Genomic DNA, 19,057 nt, shown 5'->3' with positions numbered 1-19,057 from the left:
TCCCTCTTTTTTCCAAAAGATGGCAAAATTACCACAATTTCCCAGCCCCTCTCACGTTTTCTCTCCCCAGGTTTTATCAATTAGACAATTTGCCACCTCTACTATAAATACGCTGGGCTCCCACTCCCCGTTGGTGAAATGTTTTGTTTCCTGAAAACTTTCACTCTCTAGAACAAAAAGCATCTCCTTCCACGATCTCCTTTGTCAAGTCCCTCCTCGTTCACTCAGTCCAAGACCCACCAATCCAATCACCTTCTTCAGTTCTCTTTTTGTCAAATGATTGTTCACTCAAGCAGTTTTTCTTAGTTACTTTCAAGATTTTCTGCACGCCAAGACCCCCTTCTCTAGTTTTCCTTGCAAGCTTCCTTCTCAAGATCTGCTCCTCAGTAGAGTTTTTTGTTGCTGTTAAATAAACGCCCTTCTAGTGGGGTTTGGTCACTTCCCTTGTTTTATGTCTCCTTGTCAAGTCAAGTCAAGTCATGTTTATTTGTATAGCCCTTAATCACAAGAAGTCTCAAAGGGCTGTACAGACTACAGATGTTTATTCCACCAATACAATTCAAATAAATGACATGAGGGTTCATCAAATAAGCGAAATTGACAAAACTTAGATATTCTCTAATTTAGGGTCTTCCAAATCCTTGGTTATGTGCTATAAGCCCACGTTGATTCTCAAAGTTTAGTCCTCCACAGTCAAGATTAAAGGAATAATCGAATTCCAACCATGATCCTGCATTTGGGTCTGTCTGATACCTTGTGAAGTCATGTCCTTTGAGTCATTATCAAATAAACCAAAGAATTGTTTCCCTCGTGTTTTTTTGTGCATATTTATATATTTTAGGAAAACTTTCTTTTTTCCACAAATTCTAACATCCACCCAAGGTACAGTGAAAAAAAATCAGTCTGATTATATATAAAGTCTTATGCGCGTTACACACCAATAAATACAGGAGTCCTGCCCGCGCGAAGTACACTTATTTGTACACACCACCTCAAGGGTTATTCACACCGGGAAATCTCACAATATCCCCCTCGCCACCTCAAAACATTTTCTCCTCGGATCTGTACAGCTCACCCTTTTTGACTTAAAACTGTGAATTTCTCCTAAAGGGGAGAGATTTTCATGCCTGCTGGGTTGTGAGAGGAATGTTCTAGCGTAATAAAAGTGTAATGAAAAGTAGTGTTATCGTATCAATAGCAATTACTTTTATCAGAAAACAGTTTTTAATGCTTAGCTTGACATATATTCTTAATATACCTGCAAACTTGTTTAGGATGGTGATATCATAACTAGTACTGTAACACGCTAATAAAATTTGGTAAGTCAACTGTCATCACTACATGGAACATGACTGCATTACTCATGATATGCAGATAATGATATGCAATGTTCTCTGACATCTAAATAATTTAGCAATCATGTTGTTACATAAAATCCCAGTTTCCGCCAGGTTCTACAGGTGTGCATGTTTAAATATACCTACAAAGTACAACTGAATACAGTTAAGGTAGAGCCCTCTCAAGCACAGAGTACGTGGACGCCGATTTTTCCTCATGCAAATATTCTCCCTACCGTATATATTGACAACTTAGCCACATTTACAACTATAAAATACATTTCAAATCAGGGCGTCAGCTTATATGCGCATATTGGTTGCATGTCACCAGTGGCGAATGGTAGCCAGTATGTAGGGAGGGGACGTGGATTATACAGGAACAACAAACCAATGGGAAACCAATTGGGATTTATAAGCATGGGATTTATGGGAAAAGTGCGCTATATTTTGGTATTTCGATTTGTAAAACTATTTTTGCTATACACCACGCCCGGAGAAAAAAGACAACATCTCGGACAGTACCCAGAACTGGAGAAGAAGACCTTCTAGTAGTTTGATCCCAGAGACTAAATGGATATGGAGTGTCTCGGTTAATTTATTTTGCAAGCTCTCAAGATTGCACAAGCTGAGAAATATGAGGACTTCGCTGCTTCTACAGGTTGGTGTCCACGTTTTTTTCTATTTCTTGTGGCTATCTTAAAGCAGGTCTAGGGAGTTGGCTTCTATGTGTAATTTGTAACTACATAACGTATTTTCTGGACTATAAGTCACAGTTTTTTCATAGTTTGGTCGGGGTTGTGACTTATACTCCTTGGACTCATGTGTTTAATTACTAAGACATTATCATATCATTAAGTTTAAAATTTGTATTAACAGTATATCATTTCACAAGTTATTTTTGCAAACCACAAGAGGGGGGCTCTATGCCTGTGTTAGTAATCTCAATATTGCTCTGTTGTGGGGAGGGGGGGGAATTTTTCGGCACAGCATTGATAATTTGTGAAAACAACTGAGAAGAGCTGAACAAAATGGGACCGAAAATCCTATTCTGCAGATTACAAGTTCCACATGGTGAACTGTGAAGGCAAAAATGGTAAAAGAGCAGCAGAAAGGATGTTTGTAGTTACATAGAAGTAGCGATTGACAATGAGTCTGACGTAGAGGTAAGATCGGGCCAAAAAAAAGCACCCGAGCCCGACGCAGGCCCGAGGGGTATTAAACCCGACCCGGACCGAGCCCGACTAATTAATTGGATTTGCTGGCCCGGCCCGAAATTACATATTTTATTTATAAGGAGGGGTGATTTATGATAACAAATTAAACTCTGCCTTTTGTTACAACATCTAGGCCTAAGTTAAATAAAACTGTATAAACATTTACATCTTTTATATTTCTGTGTCTGCACTGCAGATGTTACATTAAGCGACAATCTGTCATTGACGTTTTTTTTTTTTTGAGGTAGCGAAAACATTTAAGGGCGTCCGTCATTTTGACGACTTGATCATTGGGCCATAATCCACAGCAGCAGTAGTAGTACGTCCTTAAGATTTTTCTTACCAGAGTGCGTTTTCCTCGTCAGTTCTCCTCTCTTGAGTTTATCCTTAACTTCTTGTTGGTCCGACTCCATATCGGGGATACCAGGCCAAAATCACGCGAATTTGCGGAGGGGAAGATTATTAAGAGGACAGCATTCACGTCACGTCACGTGCACAGAGCATGCTCTGGCTCCGTTAAAAGCAATTACAGCTCCTTCTCCGTTTTATCCAAATTATTTATTTTATAACAAGTATTCCTTGGTCTAGTATCCATACATAGTTTAAGTATATATTTTTAATGAACATATATTTATAATTATTAATTAATTAAAAAAAAAAAAAAAAAAAAAAAGCAGGACCGAACCCGACCCGACCGTATGACTGACATTTCAGGCCCGACCCGGCCCGAAATTGCCTCGGGTTCGGGTTCGGGTTCAGGCTCGGGCCATAAATCTTAGGTCTAGTCTGACGTAAGCGCTGTGGAAGAGGAAGCAGCTTATCGTCTAACTCCCTACTTAGGGAGTTGTTTACCGGTAAAAACTGCACTGGGAATTACAATTTCGTTAGATTTAGTGATTTTGAGTAAAACTGGTAGTTTTGTATGCACGTTTCTTGAATAACTATTAATGTTATGTCGTTACTGACATTACTGGGCATGTCAATCATATATCGTTCGTATACCGTAGTTATCAAGCCTCTTGTTCTCAATTTTATTTGAATTTATATTGCCTTTCAATGTAACAAACACTGGTGATGGCCCTAAATAAGGAACTGTCTCCGAGCCTGTTAGTCCTTGTTTTAAGGGACCACAATGTTAGCAATCAAACCCATTGATTTGAGCTAACATTTTCCACTCACCAGCAGCGAATCTCTTCTTGACGAGTGAAAAGCGATATCCGGGCCCGGCCAGTTCGATGTCACAGCCGGACAGCGTACTACCCTCGCTGGTGAACTGCACGGCTAGCGGAGCTGGTTTTGTGGGACCTTCTGTCAGCTGAAAACGGGCTAACAAGGAGCCCACACCTGCAGGAAAATGCACAACACAAGCTGGTTGTCGTTGGATGGGAAATCATAGAGATTCGGGATTATTTTTTGGCAGACAGGTCCATTACAGTTTGAGAAGATTTGTATTTTGTCAAGGTGACCTCATTCAGTGGTAGCAGAGTTAAGTAGGTTTCCAGAGCTGCCAAATATTTGAAAATGCTATTTCAAAATGGTCAAAGTGAACTTTCTGATTTTGAAAAAAAAAATCATGGTGTCATAATTGCCCTATTTGGAACACCTGTGGCAGCTTGATTGGCGCCAACAGCCCGGACAAGCTGATTGGTGGCCACACCCTTCTTAAACCCCCGACTTCAGTTCAAACTTTGTCAGATCGTTGCGAGCTGTTGTGTTTCACTCAGTGAGCGTTCCTGTCCGACTCCATCCCTGTTAAAACCTGTTTCCTGCCTGATTCCTGTTTTTTCGACCCGTTTCTGAACCTGACTACGCCTGTTTTTCCTGCCGCCTACCTACGACCACTATTACGAACTTTACATCGCCTCTGATCTCCAGCCCTGGTCAATTGACTTGCCATTCCGGCCTGCCTTCTTCCGACACGCAAGTGTCACTCCTGCCTTGCTCGTTCCCGCTCTCCGCCAGTCTTCGGATCAAGCAATCAAGAAAGCCTTACTCTCACTCTCTTTGAATAAAATCTGAGAAACGCATGCAATTGAGTCCTGTGTCCGTTCTGGTTCATGACACATGGGAGACTTGGGATAGCGCTACTGGCTGAAATGCTTCTTTGACAATGTTACCACTTAAAAAGAAGCAAACAATCAAAGTAGCGACCGTAACTCATACAATGCCAGACGTTTCTCTCAAATGAGAAGATCCGGTGGCAGCCACTTTTTGCCATTTTTTACTCATTTTTGAAGATCTACAGAAAATTAAGTTCTGAAGCTAAGCAGGTAAAAGACACATCAAAAAAAAGATTCAGCCATAATCGTTCGATAAAAAAAAATATGTTTTTAGCTTTCACTATTGTTTTGTAAACAACAGTTGAACATGGGCAAGTTTCTTGACAATACCAGTATCCAAGATAACTTCTGAGAAAGGAAGCATTTCAGGCAGAACTTACACATCGGTGCATCTCGTTTTTACCTCCAATATCTAAACAATGCTTTCCATAACCAAATGGCCACTTTGCTCGCAAAATAACAAATGATTGCGAGAACACTAAACCGATGCATAAACTTTCAGCGCCTAATGTTTCCGGTGACATAATCACATGATTTCGGTCACCATTGTGATCGCCTTCGTGTGGCGTGCATGAAATGTCTTCCTTCTCTGCCCCGACTTCAGCATCTTTTTAGAAAGAAAAAGCTTGAAGCGTTAACTGTACGTACTTATCTTCATCGTCGCTACTCTAAGCATACTGCTTTACTGTGCCTATACTCGCCTAAGCACTTCAATCGCTGTATACAGGAAGCAAGACAAGAAAGTAGGGGCTTCCTCGATATAAGGACAAATAACTGATCGAAGCCACTCCTGCCATCTAGTTGTGATGTATCACACTGAAATCTATCCCAAAGGCTTGATACATACTTATAAGCTGCACCAAAACCATTTTAAAAATATGTGAAAAAACAAAAAACAAAAAAAAAACGTATTTTTATGTTTTGCCACTCATAGACAATGCTTCTGAAAACGTATTTATACATTATGACACTGAATAAGTAAATAACTTTAATGTACAGATTTGGTATGAATATAACGCTTAAATATTTATAATAATCAATGAATTCGGTGATTAAAATGTAAATGGTGAGAGACAGGTTTTCATAAAGCACTTATATCAATTGATTATATAGATAACGCTATATTTAGATTTGTCTGGATGCGCTGGAAACGTACTAATCTAGCTCCTTTGTTTAAACAAGGACTGCCATCTACAGGATAAAAATGAATATTGCTGGAGTTTTTTCTCAATTTTTGTAGTGCTCATAGAAAATGCTTATTTTGTAATTTGCTATAAAGTGGTATATTCAACTCGTCTATAAACATCGATGACATTGAATGAGTCTGTTAGAAATTATTTCTTGATAGTTTAACTAATCTTTCTGGTAGCATAGGCCAATTAATTTAAGGAGTATTTTTGTACAAAGCATATAAACATAACGTTCTAGAAAAGTAAATAATATCAAAATCAATTTACATCTTGTATGAAATTAATAATATGCAATAAAAATAACATCTGAACGTTTAGCTAAATTTAGCTAAAGTTTTTGCTAATAATGCTAAAACTTTTTTTTTTTTTAGTAAAATAAACACATTTAAAAAAGGGAGGCCTTGATGATCAGTAGTATATTTCAAAGAGTATTTTTTAGAAATATGCATCAATATGATAATATGAATCAATTTTAAAAATATTTTTAATGTGACCGGGTGGAAACATATGTTGGCCTGGAGAGGAATAAGCGCCACCAATGTGTACACTCAAGACACACCATGGGAAATGGTTCCCATACGATCCTAGTTGTTAAGGGATCCAACCAACATTCCAAATAAAAATCACTGTAAATCATAACCATTGAGTTATTTTTAAAAGGGGTGAGTGGGGTGGTGACCACTTTTAATATACTGTAAGTTTTATCATTGTGAATAAAAAGCAAGTCCTATTTTGAAATAAATTGGAGTCCCTACAACGCAGTAATTGGTTTAAATGGACAGTGTGTATTGCTTAGCGCCTCCTAGTGGCAAAAATCTTCAATCATTAAAACAAACAGTATAAATTGAAATCATAATTAAAAAAAATACACGAATCATCATAAAAACATGCATTTAAAAATGCTATGGGTGTCCAAAAACCTCAGAATGGCAGGCAAAAAATTTGAGTAAAAGTAACATGGCATGTTTTCATCACTTTAACTCACTATAGTCTGTATTCTTCTTTGTGATTTTTAGCACTCTCTTTTGAATACACTTCACCATACAGTGACATATAGTCAAATAATACACACTGTCCTTGTAATAACATGTAGGAAAAGAAAAAAAACCCTGAAAAAAATCAAAGAAAATTGTAGTTTAATATTTAAAAAATGAAATCACACCTCCGTTTTCTGATTTCTGTGAAATATCCGGGATCTTCCAATGGATTCTTTGCTGCTCTGCATTCCTGTGAGTACCAACCAGACAATTATTTATCAATCTGTGCATTTTTTTATGTTAAAAGTTGGGCTGCAACTGACAATTATTTTTATAATCGATAAATCAGTTGACTATTCTTTCGATTTAAAAAAAACACTTAATTTCCTCCTCTAGTTTTGGACGGAAAGAAAAATGGTACACATAACAAAAGAATATTCAGTATTGTAAAACAGTAAAAAACAGTAGCCTAACAGTAAGAGATATGATCGGGCATAAAGAATTCCAGCCCGACCCGACCAGCGGAATTAGGGCCTAGCCCAGCCTGAGCCAGACAAATTACCCTTATTTGAGGCATCCAGCCCGAAAAAACTTGAATTTGCATATTTTCTTTGTAAGGACAAAGGGGAGGATGGAGGAGGAAGAAAGTGTGACTGGCCAACGAGTGCACGTGCCGCACACACGGCCACAAAGTGTGCAGTTGCTGAAAAGTGTTGTGATAAGAATGTGCTCGTTTGTTTACAGTAGCCGGTTTCCAAGTGCCTTAATAAACATAACATTGTCGACAAGGATGGAGCTTCTGATATCGCCCCGTCCTCCATTCCTCCCGGTCTCGCTCGCTAGGATCTCTTGAAACTTTTTTTGAAGCTCTTTGACGCTAGCAGAGGGGGACAACGCTAATCCAAAGCCTGTGCAGTAAGGGCCAAGACAGCTTTTGAAGTCTCGGCCCGCCAGAAAATTTGTGGACTGTATTGCATATCTCTCCAGACACTTGACACAGAGCGTCATGGTACGCTGGATTATTTTATAACAGAGTTGACAGTGGCCAGGTGAGTAGGTCCACCATTACGTCATAGACCTCCGGGACATAACGGCCTGCTGCAGGTTCGGAGATTCAGAGAAAGTGATGATTACAGACCTGCTAGCTGAGCACATGATGCACCTTAAACTGCAGGACAAGCTGTTTCTATTCCCAAAAGACATTTCACTAATTTAAAAAAAACAGCAAGAGAGAAGCCTGACACAGCCCGAGTTAATGATTGATATATGTGAGGCCCGACTTGAATTTAATTTTGGGTCAGGTTCTGTCTGGGTTTCGGCCCAGGCCTAATATTTTATCTCTACTAATAATTCACAAAAATACAAACAAATGTATATTATACGCCTGCAAAAATGTGAGATACTTTTTTATAAAGTCCAAAAAAGAAAAAGAAAAAGAGAGGCAAGATCGGAGGAGAATGCGAGTACTTCGTTGGATGTGTGGAAATACTTCCTCGTTTCCAAACAAACAAAACTCTAAACTTGGGGTTGCCTCTCTTTCAAGTTATTTTCTTGAGTGGCATTGCAGGCAATCTTTTATAAGTCATCTTTATTGTACATTGAATGTGTTTATACAGAACTTTGAGTTGCATTTTAATGTCTGTCTTGAATTTGGATTAAGATGACCTCATGCATCAAAATCCGGTCTCGAAGCGCCCTCCACTGGAATGAAATGCTACTATTAATTTGTCATCGGATAGATAAAACTCACTGCACTCTTTTGTTTGCATTGAAATAATGTGCTGAGTGCCGCATAAATCGCGCAACATCGATGATGAAATTCGTCGCCAGCGATTTGAATTATCGATTTTAATCGATTCATTGTTCCAGCCCTAGTTCAAAGAAATGCCAAACACAGCAATGGCGCTTTTACCATGCGGCCGGAGGCAAAACGGCTTGTAGCTTGGAAACACCGCCGTCCACCGGAATGAGAAACTGGACATTGTTCAGTGCCGTTGGCGTTGACATGGCCTCGCCGTTATACTTGTAGTCTATCCTGAGGTCTGTGCTGGTGGCTTCGCACCGCCAATTCACGGCCAGATTTAAGGGAGTCGACACGGGACCCTGAACTGATACCTGGAAAACATCAATGAATTTTCCCGTTATGTTTTTTTTGTGTCATCTTAGATGCAGTTTCCAGCTGACCTGATACTTGAGCATGTCCACATTGTAGTACGTGGCCTGCGGCTTCTGCTCCGAGACTTTCTTCAGGTGAGATATCAGGTTTGGCATGTTCACCCAGAAGTCCTTGGCATCAGCCTTGGCTTGCGTGGTCATGTCGCTGGGAAAGATGGACGCAAGAAAGCAAAAAAACAACACAAATTCGAAAAAAATGCATTTTTGCAAGAATTGTAGGTAGTGGGATTAAACAAAATAATCTGGCAGTTCTTGAAATACCTAGCAATTTAAGATTTTGTGATTATAAAACGCAAACGTGTCATGATTTTCATTCTGCATGCACATTAAGATGATTGATAATAAATGTGAGGCACAACAACAAACATGAAGAAAAATCATCAAGTTGACTGATTGAAGTTAAAGCCATGGGTCGTATTTGAAAATTTGTACATGAATAAAAACTTGCTAAGTACTTTGTAAAACTAAAGCCACTGATGTTGGTAAAGAAAGTCATAATCAAAAAATGGTAGCATTGCCCCATTTTCCAGTCTCCCTTCCACACCCTGGTCCAGGTACTCCCAAACATTATTAGCCACCCTCTGCTGTAAATACTCCAGCCTCCCACTCTCTGTTGCTGGGTTGTCATTGTACTCATCAAGATATTCCCTCTCCAAGACTACAAGCTATTCACCTCAAGACATTGTTCTACAGGTAATTTCTTCAAGATATTCCTCAAGTATTTTTCTCAAGACTTTCTTCCACAAGACAACCTCCTCAAGCTTCTCTCCCAACATTCACCTCCTCGGCAGTCCAGGTCCTGCTCTTTCTTGTCAGTTTTGATTCGTAAATAAACTCCCCCAGATGGGGTTTATTGCATTCCTGTTTTTCGACTCTTTTTGTCCAGCGTTTGGGTCTGTCTGACTTTGTGACAGCAAGCTTAACGTTTGGCTCCAGTCATGTGAACGTAATATTCGCATTGGTCTAAGACATGATATGTAAACAGACCCAACATGTCCGACATTGATCATTTTCACAAATAAACTCCTTCCCGTTTGTGAAAGCTGTTTTAACGATCAGAAATTTTAGCTCTTGAGTAACCCAAAAGCCTAATATGGGGCACAATATATCCTAGGGGTTAAACAATGAAAGGCCATTCAATTTTACTGTCAGATTAAGAGCCAGATGATTGAATTGTAGTATGTAACGCCAGTGTGATTACCAGCAGAGCAGCTGGGGGTTAGGCAGCACATGCTCCAGTCGATTGTAGTTGGTTATGCTGAAGGTTAGCACAGCGGGGGACGGGTTATTGGCAAAGTGCCTTGTGATTCCCGCTGGAAACGACAAAACCATCTCACCTATGATCTTCACAACACATCTGGAAATATAGTACAAAGGAGACATCGTTAAAAACAATAGTTTTTTGAACTAGACTTGTACAAGGTAGAGTCAAAACTAAAACAAAAAACGTGTTGACCTACTTGCCGGGGTCGGCCCCTTTAAAGAAGGCATTGACAGTCTCTGTGAAAGCGGCAGCCACTGGAAGTGTGTCCTGAGCCCCCATGGTGAGAGGACTTGGCCCTCTGGAGCAACCTAAATCAATATACATATAAGTGACAACATACTTATATTTGGATTTTTACGTATAAGTTCTGTCCGGAATTTCAAAATGTTCTACTTGCTGCCGCCATCTTGTGGCCTAAATCATCATTTAGGTCAAGTCAAGTCAAGCTACGTGTGTGGAGCATGAAAAGTACGTACATTTCTTAGATACATACGAATAAACTTTCGGTAATATTTTTTCTTCTTTTTTTGGGTTTGGATTGGCGCTTGGATTAAATTTAAAACAGTCATTTTTTATTTTCACAATTTTAATGCTACACTAACAGAAAACACTAACAGAAAACCATAAGCGTTTCACTCTCCACCCCCACTCCCTCTCCCTAATATGCTGCAAGTCCCTAACAGCTCTGCTAATAGTAAAAAGTAAGAAAAAGCATAAGGGCTCTTTGTACTCAGTTCGACATTGTTAAAACATACTTAATAGAGAAAATACTGTATTCTACTTTCAACATTTAGGGGACACCTCAAACGACACACCCCACCTTTGATTACAAATTGTACAAATCTGGGGTCACAACCGTTTTCATCTGTTTATTTAGCTTTTGAGACGTATTTCGAAAATAACAAATTAGCTAAAATCATGTTTAATTGTATGTTTTTATGTTATTGATATGTCACTGTTAATTTATCGTAATTTGGTAGAGGCTTACTCTGCTAAGTTGTCAAAAATTGGCCAACATAAAAAGCGGCTGGCTAACTGGCAATTAAGAAATTGATTGGACCATTTTTAGCGCTCATTATTATTTTTATTATTATTAAGAATGGGTTACAGAGGAGAAAATATGATGCATAAATAAATCTTTATTTGCATGATTCCTTTCTACTATTTATATTTTCAAATTTGTTAGATCTCGATCAGCAATGAATTATCTTTTTTTTTTTTTAAATCGGTCTGTGGACTTTGTGCTTTACTTGGAGGCGATTTGGGACCCACTTACAGTCCATGGAGAACCAATCCTTGCCATTTGTAGAAATAAATGTATAAGCCCATAGATACCAACAAATATATGCCAAGTAAATAAACAAACAACACTAAATCATTTTATACCTTAATATACTGTATGACATAAATGCAATTGATTAATACATGCATGCATTTTGACATGCATTCATTTCTTTTTTCGTGTATTTTGTCACATTAAAATGTTGTTCAAACGAGGGGGCGCGCAAACTGGCTGAGCTTTTCACCGATTGGTTGATTGACAAGTGCACCAATCAACTAAAAGGCCTTTTTTCATCACAGATCAAAATACATGACAAAATAAAAACTAAAATAAATGACACAACAGATAAATAAATAAATACATTGCATCAATTTAAAATATTTAGGTATAATGTGATTTATTTAATTTATTTATTTAGTTTGATGACATATATAGTATTCATAGGAATTTACTTATTTATTAATTAGAAATACATACTGTACAGCAAGATTGGTCCTCCATACACAGGCACTATGTTTGAGACTCTTGATTTGAATGATGAACTTAGATTTTGCAACAAACTAAATTTTTAAAAAAACCTGAAAACATATCTACATCAATACATGATAAATCATAATGATCTTCAAAAAGGATAAAGTACAGTAATCCCCCCCTATAACGCGGTTTACTTTTCAGGGTTTCGCTAACTCACGGATTTGCATCATGCATTTTATTCTGTATTCTGATTGGCTAAACAGTATCCTTGCTTATTATTATGTTACAGTACAGTAGTTATTTATACAAAAACAGACAAACGAAATAAAAGTTTATAAAGTGCTTTCATTTGTTTAGAAAATGCTTGACCCTGTAAGAGGGTTTGTTCTTTGGTTTTAGAGTAAGATAAAGTATTTAATTTTAAAAGAATTGTAAAAAATAATAAAGGTTTCCACTTATTACGGATTATTTTCGGAACGAACCCCCGCAATGAAGAAGGGATTACTATAAAGACAAATATTGAAAAGGAAAGTCAACTCTCAATAATATAGAATATCATTACAGTAATAGTTGCATAAATAACATATTATAATTAATATTTTATTTATTAGATATGAATTAATCAGCATATTTCACCCAAATTGTGCAGAAAACGACTCACGTATGCTTGTCAATTATGTCACGGTTACTCAGACCTCAGGTAATTTTTTGATTTTGTAAACTGAGGCGTGATTGGTCGATACCTTGACCTTGACTACAATGTCATATTTAGTTGACAAGAAGTAACACAAAAGCCACAGAATATTTACCGTATTTTCCGCACTATAAGGCGCACCGGGTTATAGGGCGCACCCCGAAAAAATAGTTTTTGGTCCTATTTTTGACATACATAAGACGCACCGGATTATAAGGCGCTACAATGGGAACGTCGACAAAACAGTCAGATAGTTCAGTCAAACTTATTACCCCCTTAACATTCCGAAAGCTTGCAAAGACGCAAATACGTGTCGAGAACACGTGCGGATGCGGTGTCCGTACGATGTCACTCAAATGCATCGTTCCATCATTCGGAAGGTTAAAGTCTTGGGATTCAAGAAATGCCAACCATTCCTTAATTTCTATTTCCTTTTTTGCTCGCAACTTTACTGTGCATATGACAATAAACACTTGGAATTGAGTTTAATTTAAAAATAGACACTCCATTCCATCCATTATCTGCACCGCTTATCACAGAAACATCGAGTTCAGTCTGAAACAAGATACAGGGACAATATAAAACCCGGAGTAGCTCACCGAAGTCGTTGTGTTCATAATAATGTGCAGCCAATGTCCTCTTATATCCGTGAGGGTAGTAAATCCAGGAGAATAAAATATTTACAAATACAGAATAGAAAAAAATGCTTTCTCTATGCCGTCAGCCACGTGCTATACACATTCATCTTTTTCGGCCAATTGCAGGCTTTGTTTCGCCGTTTAAGCCAATGCCAGCCTGTAAATGATAAAAAGGATCCGCCCCTTGACCTCCGAATAACTTTAGCCAATAGTGATCGATTCAAATGATGATTGACACATTGGTTAGCCAATGAAACGCCGGTAAATAAATCCCAGCATACACCGCGTACTACTTGGAGTTCGGGGGAAAATCTAGTCGGCGGCTGCAAGTTAGTTGGAAAACTTTGCGATTAAATATTGATCCATAAATAAGGCGCACTGTATTATAAGGCGCATGGTCAGATTTTGAAAAAAATAAAGGCTTTTGGGTGCGCCTTATAGTGCGGAAAATACGGTACTTATCGACAGTAACTTTCTGCTCTTTTGAAATTTTAAACAATTATTCATCATGGAGTTGAAAAAGAGGCTGTTGTCAATAAGTGCAAGCTTATTGGCGAGAAGACCAAAAGACCTACAAGTGCGAAGAAGAACCCAAAGACAAACAGTGAAAGGAAACACTGGAGAACATTAAGCAAAATGTGAAATGATGGATGAGCCTTTGAAAGGGGAAGGAGACAAATGAAGATGAGCAATGTCAGGAAGATAAGATAAAGAGGAAATGAGACCACAGCATTAACTGTGCTTGTGATGGAGCTCGCCCAGATATGAGTTTGGAGCTAGCGGCACAGAGATGGAAATATGTTTTTAATAACAAGCCGAGGAAAAGCAGATAGGTTGGGGGCAAAGAATTGGGATAGGCCGGCAACCAAGCTTGCACAAATGAGCCTCCAAGAGTGTGTGCGAGCACTGCAATTCGCCCTTTCACCGATCAAACTTACCTTCAAAGGTTAAATAAAATTTCCCTCTGTCAAACCATACAAGGGATGGCTGGTCATTCTCTGTTGGGGGCAACGGGAGAGTAAGGGGGGGAGGGATTCAGGTCCAAAGACAAAAGTTGGGATGGGACGGTGGGGTGGCAGAGGACGGGAATGTAAAGGGGGAGGAAGGGATTGAAGGAGACGGGTGAGAGGGGAGGGGGGAGAGAAGGACAGCAGCGTGAGTCTCGCATGGCAGGCCTGTCACGTCACTGTGAGGTGAAACAATGAGGATGGAGCTTGGTGAGGATGGGGGGCAGGATTATGACAGACCCAGACACAATTAAAATGGAACACAATAGGATAATATGGAAGTGAACCTTATTTTTTGAGGGGTTGGGGGGAAATGCTTCTCTTTTGGGAGCCACCAGTAGAATATTACATGGACACATTTACAGTACTCCCTCGCTGTATCACGGTTGACTTTTTGAGGAATTATCTCCACTATCTATTATCTATCATAGAAATGTGCATTTCTTTACTAATAGGTTGAGAAATTTGCAGTTATTTTACATACTGTAACATGAGGTATACCAAGGGGTAGCTAACGTGATTGTCAATAAAAGGCCGTTCGAGAAGTAAACCATACTTGCTCTCACATATTACATCCTACCCTTACACATGCAACACTATACTCTCATACAGACACAATCATCACCAAGCACAAACACTGCTATACTCTCTCGTACATACTACTATACTATCCATACATACTACTACACTCTCATACACACTACTATACTCTCGTACACAAACTACTATGCTCTATCACAAATACCACTATAGTCTCAAGCTCTCTCACACTCATTACTAGACTCTCACACAAACATTACTATACTCTCTGACACATATTACTAAATGGTAAATGGTCTGCATTTCTATAGTGCTTTTCAAGTCAATAACGACCTCACAAACTGTCAACTGTTTACATACTAAACTGTCATAAACAAACGACAAACGCTGACACTATACTCTCTTACATATACTAGTATACTCTCTCACAAAGACTACCATACTGGGAGCAACTCCAGTTTGATGTTGAACTGTGCAACATATACATACAGATTAGAGCACATCACCATGGTTATCAAAAGTATCCAAGTTAAAAAAACGCAGAGAGTTGATGTTACACGACACTAGAGTTGAAAAACCTCTATTGTTTAATAGCAAATTTAATGGTGTGTGAGAAAGCAAAGTAGCGTGTGTGTAAGAGTATAGTATTATGTGCGAGAGAGTATAGTAGTGTGTGTATTAGAGTATTATAGTATGTATGGAAGGGTATAGTGATGTGTATGAGAGATTATAGTAGTATTTATGCATGGATAGGACTGTCTGTATGAGTGTGTAGTTGCACTTGTGTGAGAGTATGATGTTTTATGTGAGAGCAAGTGATTTACTTCTCAAACGACCTCTGTGGTTACTTTGAGTCTCCATAATTTCCATCTTCGGTTGCACTACACAATACAGCAACATATTGGTCAATGAGTAACTTTAAAAATAGGATTTTATGTCTTGAGTCTTTTCATATGTTAGAAACTCATTGACCGTTATCAGAAAAACTAACACATACTAAAAACAGATATCTGGACTCAAATCCATGTGTGTAAGTGTGTGTGTGCGTGGGTGTGCTTGTGTGTGCATGTGCGTGCGTGCACGAGTGGAACCGGTTTTGTGATTGTGATGCAAAATACACCTTGATGACAGATGATAAGAGCTGGCCAGCAGCTCCTCATGAAAACAACCAAATGGCATGTGTTCAACTGGTGCGGATGGGTCAAAAAAAGCTCCATTTTATTTTGGGAAAAAGGTTCAAGTGTCGGAGATGACCGGCAATAAGAGCAAGCAGGATTGGTTGATTCTGTCATGCTCCAATCGGGATTACAAGAGGGCATGCATACTGAACAGCTGCTATCTTTGTACTACAAACTCAGTGAGTGAGTGAGTGAGTTGGGTTCGTAGAGTGGTTAGCGCATTTTTGGCACAGTTCTGATGTCTAGGTTCAAATCCAGCTGCCGGGCTTCCTGTGCTGAATTTTCATGTTCTCCCCGTGCCCGCGTGGGTTTCCTCCAGGCATTATATTTTTCTCCCACATTCCAGGTTAATCGGCCGGTCCAAATTGTCCCTAGGTGTGAATGAGCAGATAAGTTGTCTGTAGGCCTTGCGTCTGGCTGGCAACCAGTTCCGTGTGTCCCCCGCCCACTGCCCGAAGATAGCTGGGATGGGCTCCAGTACCCCCGCGACCCTACTGAGGATAATATTTAGGCGGTGCGGCTCATTGAAACAGTGGGTGCTTGATTGGGTGAGTGAAACAATAGTTGTTTTTTGGTGAGTGAGTGAGTGAGTGAGTGAGTGGGTCAGGCGAGCTATGTGAATGAGTGGCAAACCAAAACCATAGATGCTGCCAAAGGCAATGAGTAGTTTGAAATTTGAACACAAACATATATAAATTCAGCTTAGGTACCCTTAAGTACATGCAGAGCATTCACCAGAAGCAATGTGTGTCGTGGAAAGAGAGACACACGGTGTAACCATGGTGACATGATAATAAACCAGAGAGAAAATTCTCAAGAGTGGTTAAGGGAGTCACCATTACTCAGGGTGCCATGATCCAAATGAAAAATTTGGGCAAAAACGATTTCATCTTGATGTAACAGTGACAAGAAAAGAATGCAGAGCTTGAAAGTTATATGAAAAGAAAAACAAAACGGTGAAAACTTTAAGGTATCACAAGATCTATGACGACAACAACAAAACATACATGTAAAAATAAATTTTACATTTCTTTCATTAAGAAAAACAATTTTGGTAAAACAAAGGCAATGGAACAGAGGTCTTTTTGAGTTAAAGGTATTGCGATGAGTTCATATGTAGTTAACAAAAATTACAGCTTGATATATTGGTTTGACTACACTTGACGTAACTCGACATACCGCAAGTTTGTGCCAATTTAACTATGTGAAAGGTGAGATGCATGCAACAGCACATCACAAAAGTATCTCAGTCAAAATCCCAATGTTTAAATGGGTGAGATTTCTTCATGTGAAAGTATTCTATGCAAAAAAATGTTTGTTTCAATATTTCGAGCCCAACATAAAGGGAAAGTGAAAAATGCTCTGACCGCCAATTGAGATACATTCATAAATGATAGCCAGCAAAGCTGGCTGCTTTAAATAAATACATTAAATAAATTAAAACACCAAGTAAACAAAACCCTATACAACCCATTATGTAATTTGTGTGGCCAGTGTTGTGTTTGTTCATAATTACAGATAAATAAATTGCTCAAGAATAGAGACTATACTGAAATGTTTACGACGGGTCGGATCTTTTACAATCCTGAAACAATTTTCAGTCAATTGAAAGTTGAAATTGCAAAGAATTATCTCCACTATCTATTATCTGTCCCAATGCCTGACTCCAGAGTAAACAGAAACTAGACTGGATTTTTTTATCATTGCAGGTGAAGCAAAACAAAAAACAGTTACAAAACAAAACAAAACAACCCATCCTATGGGCCCCTGTAATATCCATTCTATAACTGCTAACAAATAAAGCTACAATAATTACACACAAAAAACTAATGCTAATAGGATGAAGGTAAGAAAGTGTTTTGTTTTAAAGTAAAAAGCAGTTCGAATTGAGAGACGGGAGATGACTACAAACCTGACACAGAGAGGTCTTTATTGACAGTGGGCGTAGTGGCGGCACTCAGGGAGTTTGTAGACGAGATAGACGAGGTGCTTTCTGCCCTGGCCAAGGGTGCAATCGGAGGTGGGCTGGCGCCATGAACTGGTGGACTAAATGGACGAGTCTGGAATACATGTTAAAAATGGTTGAACAGTAAACTGACAAATATAGTGATTATTGAACCCTTTCTGTAAATCCTAAGAACTTCATTTAACTTCTCAGATATCACTGTGTTTGTCTGCTATTTGATATATTTAACTGAAATTGCTGATCCGAACAACCAATGATTTATAAAGAAAAATTTTGAAAATGATCAGGGGTGCCCAAACTTTTGCATACGACTGATATATATATATTTGTTATTATCAATTTAGTTTTTTAATTGCATTAATCATTGTGTATATTTGATGTTTTGGGTGGTTGGGTGGGGAAAATGGAGGTGATTTCAATTCCTTATTGTACACTGAATGTTTTTATACAACACTTTGAGTTGGAAAGAGCCTTACAAATATAACAATTTGATCCGGAGGTACTTTTAGACCCATAAAATATTCTTCTGGCCCATCACCATAAATCCCACCAATGCATTAAAAGTTAATTAGTGCTTTGGGTGCTAACATGTACCCAGAAAGAAAACAAGGCACTAAATTTTCCTGAGGTAGCACTTGTCATAGAAAATAGATTTTATAAATATCTACTTACATTGTCTCCAACATTTGGTTTTCCTGGCGGAAGCTTGGGTCGTGAAGGAGGTCGAGGTGGAGGAGGAGGTGGAGTGGCATTGACAGATGAAGGTGTGGCAGGTCGAACCGGAGAGGAGGAACCTATAAAACAGTGTTTGATTTTTCATTTGCAATTAAAAGAGATTAGAAAATCTTGGCACATTAATTTAAACAGGATCAACAACATAAACTGTGAAGTGGTAAATAACCAGTGTTAGGAGTAAAGTGTTACAAAAGAATGCGTTCCTGGAACGTAATAAATTTTCCCTGTAACGAGCACCGTAACAAGTTATTAACTTTTTTTTGTAACTTAACTGTTGTTACAACATGGAGCGTTACTATTACCCTTTCAAAGTAGATCATGAATTA

General features: G+C 38.6%; 1 protein-coding gene across 1 annotated transcript in view; it reads right to left on the bottom strand.

The window, feature by feature from the left end:
- Positions 1-19,057, bottom strand: part of sgip1a (SH3GL interacting endocytic adaptor 1a) — a 71,184-nt gene that overhangs the window by 6,708 nt on the left and 45,419 nt on the right. The window contains exons 15-23 of the mRNA XM_088350475.1: positions 18,669-18,790; positions 17,943-18,090; positions 14,244-14,303; positions 10,414-10,525; positions 10,155-10,310; positions 8,963-9,098; positions 8,691-8,893; positions 6,964-7,028; positions 3,731-3,895 (exon numbers count right to left, since the gene is read on the bottom strand). Of these exons, the coding sequence (XP_088206601.1) occupies positions 3,731-3,895; positions 6,964-7,028; positions 8,691-8,893; positions 8,963-9,098; positions 10,155-10,310; positions 10,414-10,525; positions 14,244-14,303; positions 17,943-18,090; positions 18,669-18,790 (1,167 nt within the window). The remainder of the gene's footprint in view (positions 1-3,730; positions 3,896-6,963; positions 7,029-8,690; positions 8,894-8,962; positions 9,099-10,154; positions 10,311-10,413; positions 10,526-14,243; positions 14,304-17,942; positions 18,091-18,668; positions 18,791-19,057) is intronic.

The sequence above is a fragment of the Urocampus carinirostris genome, chromosome 12 (assembly GCF_059441175.1).
Source record: "Urocampus carinirostris isolate Australia breed hairy pipefish chromosome 12, RoL_Ucar_1.0, whole genome shotgun sequence".
NCBI lineage: Eukaryota > Metazoa > Chordata > Actinopteri > Syngnathiformes > Syngnathidae > Urocampus > Urocampus carinirostris.
Note: the sequence above shows the minus strand (reverse complement) of the source record. Positions and strands in the feature narration are given on the sequence as shown.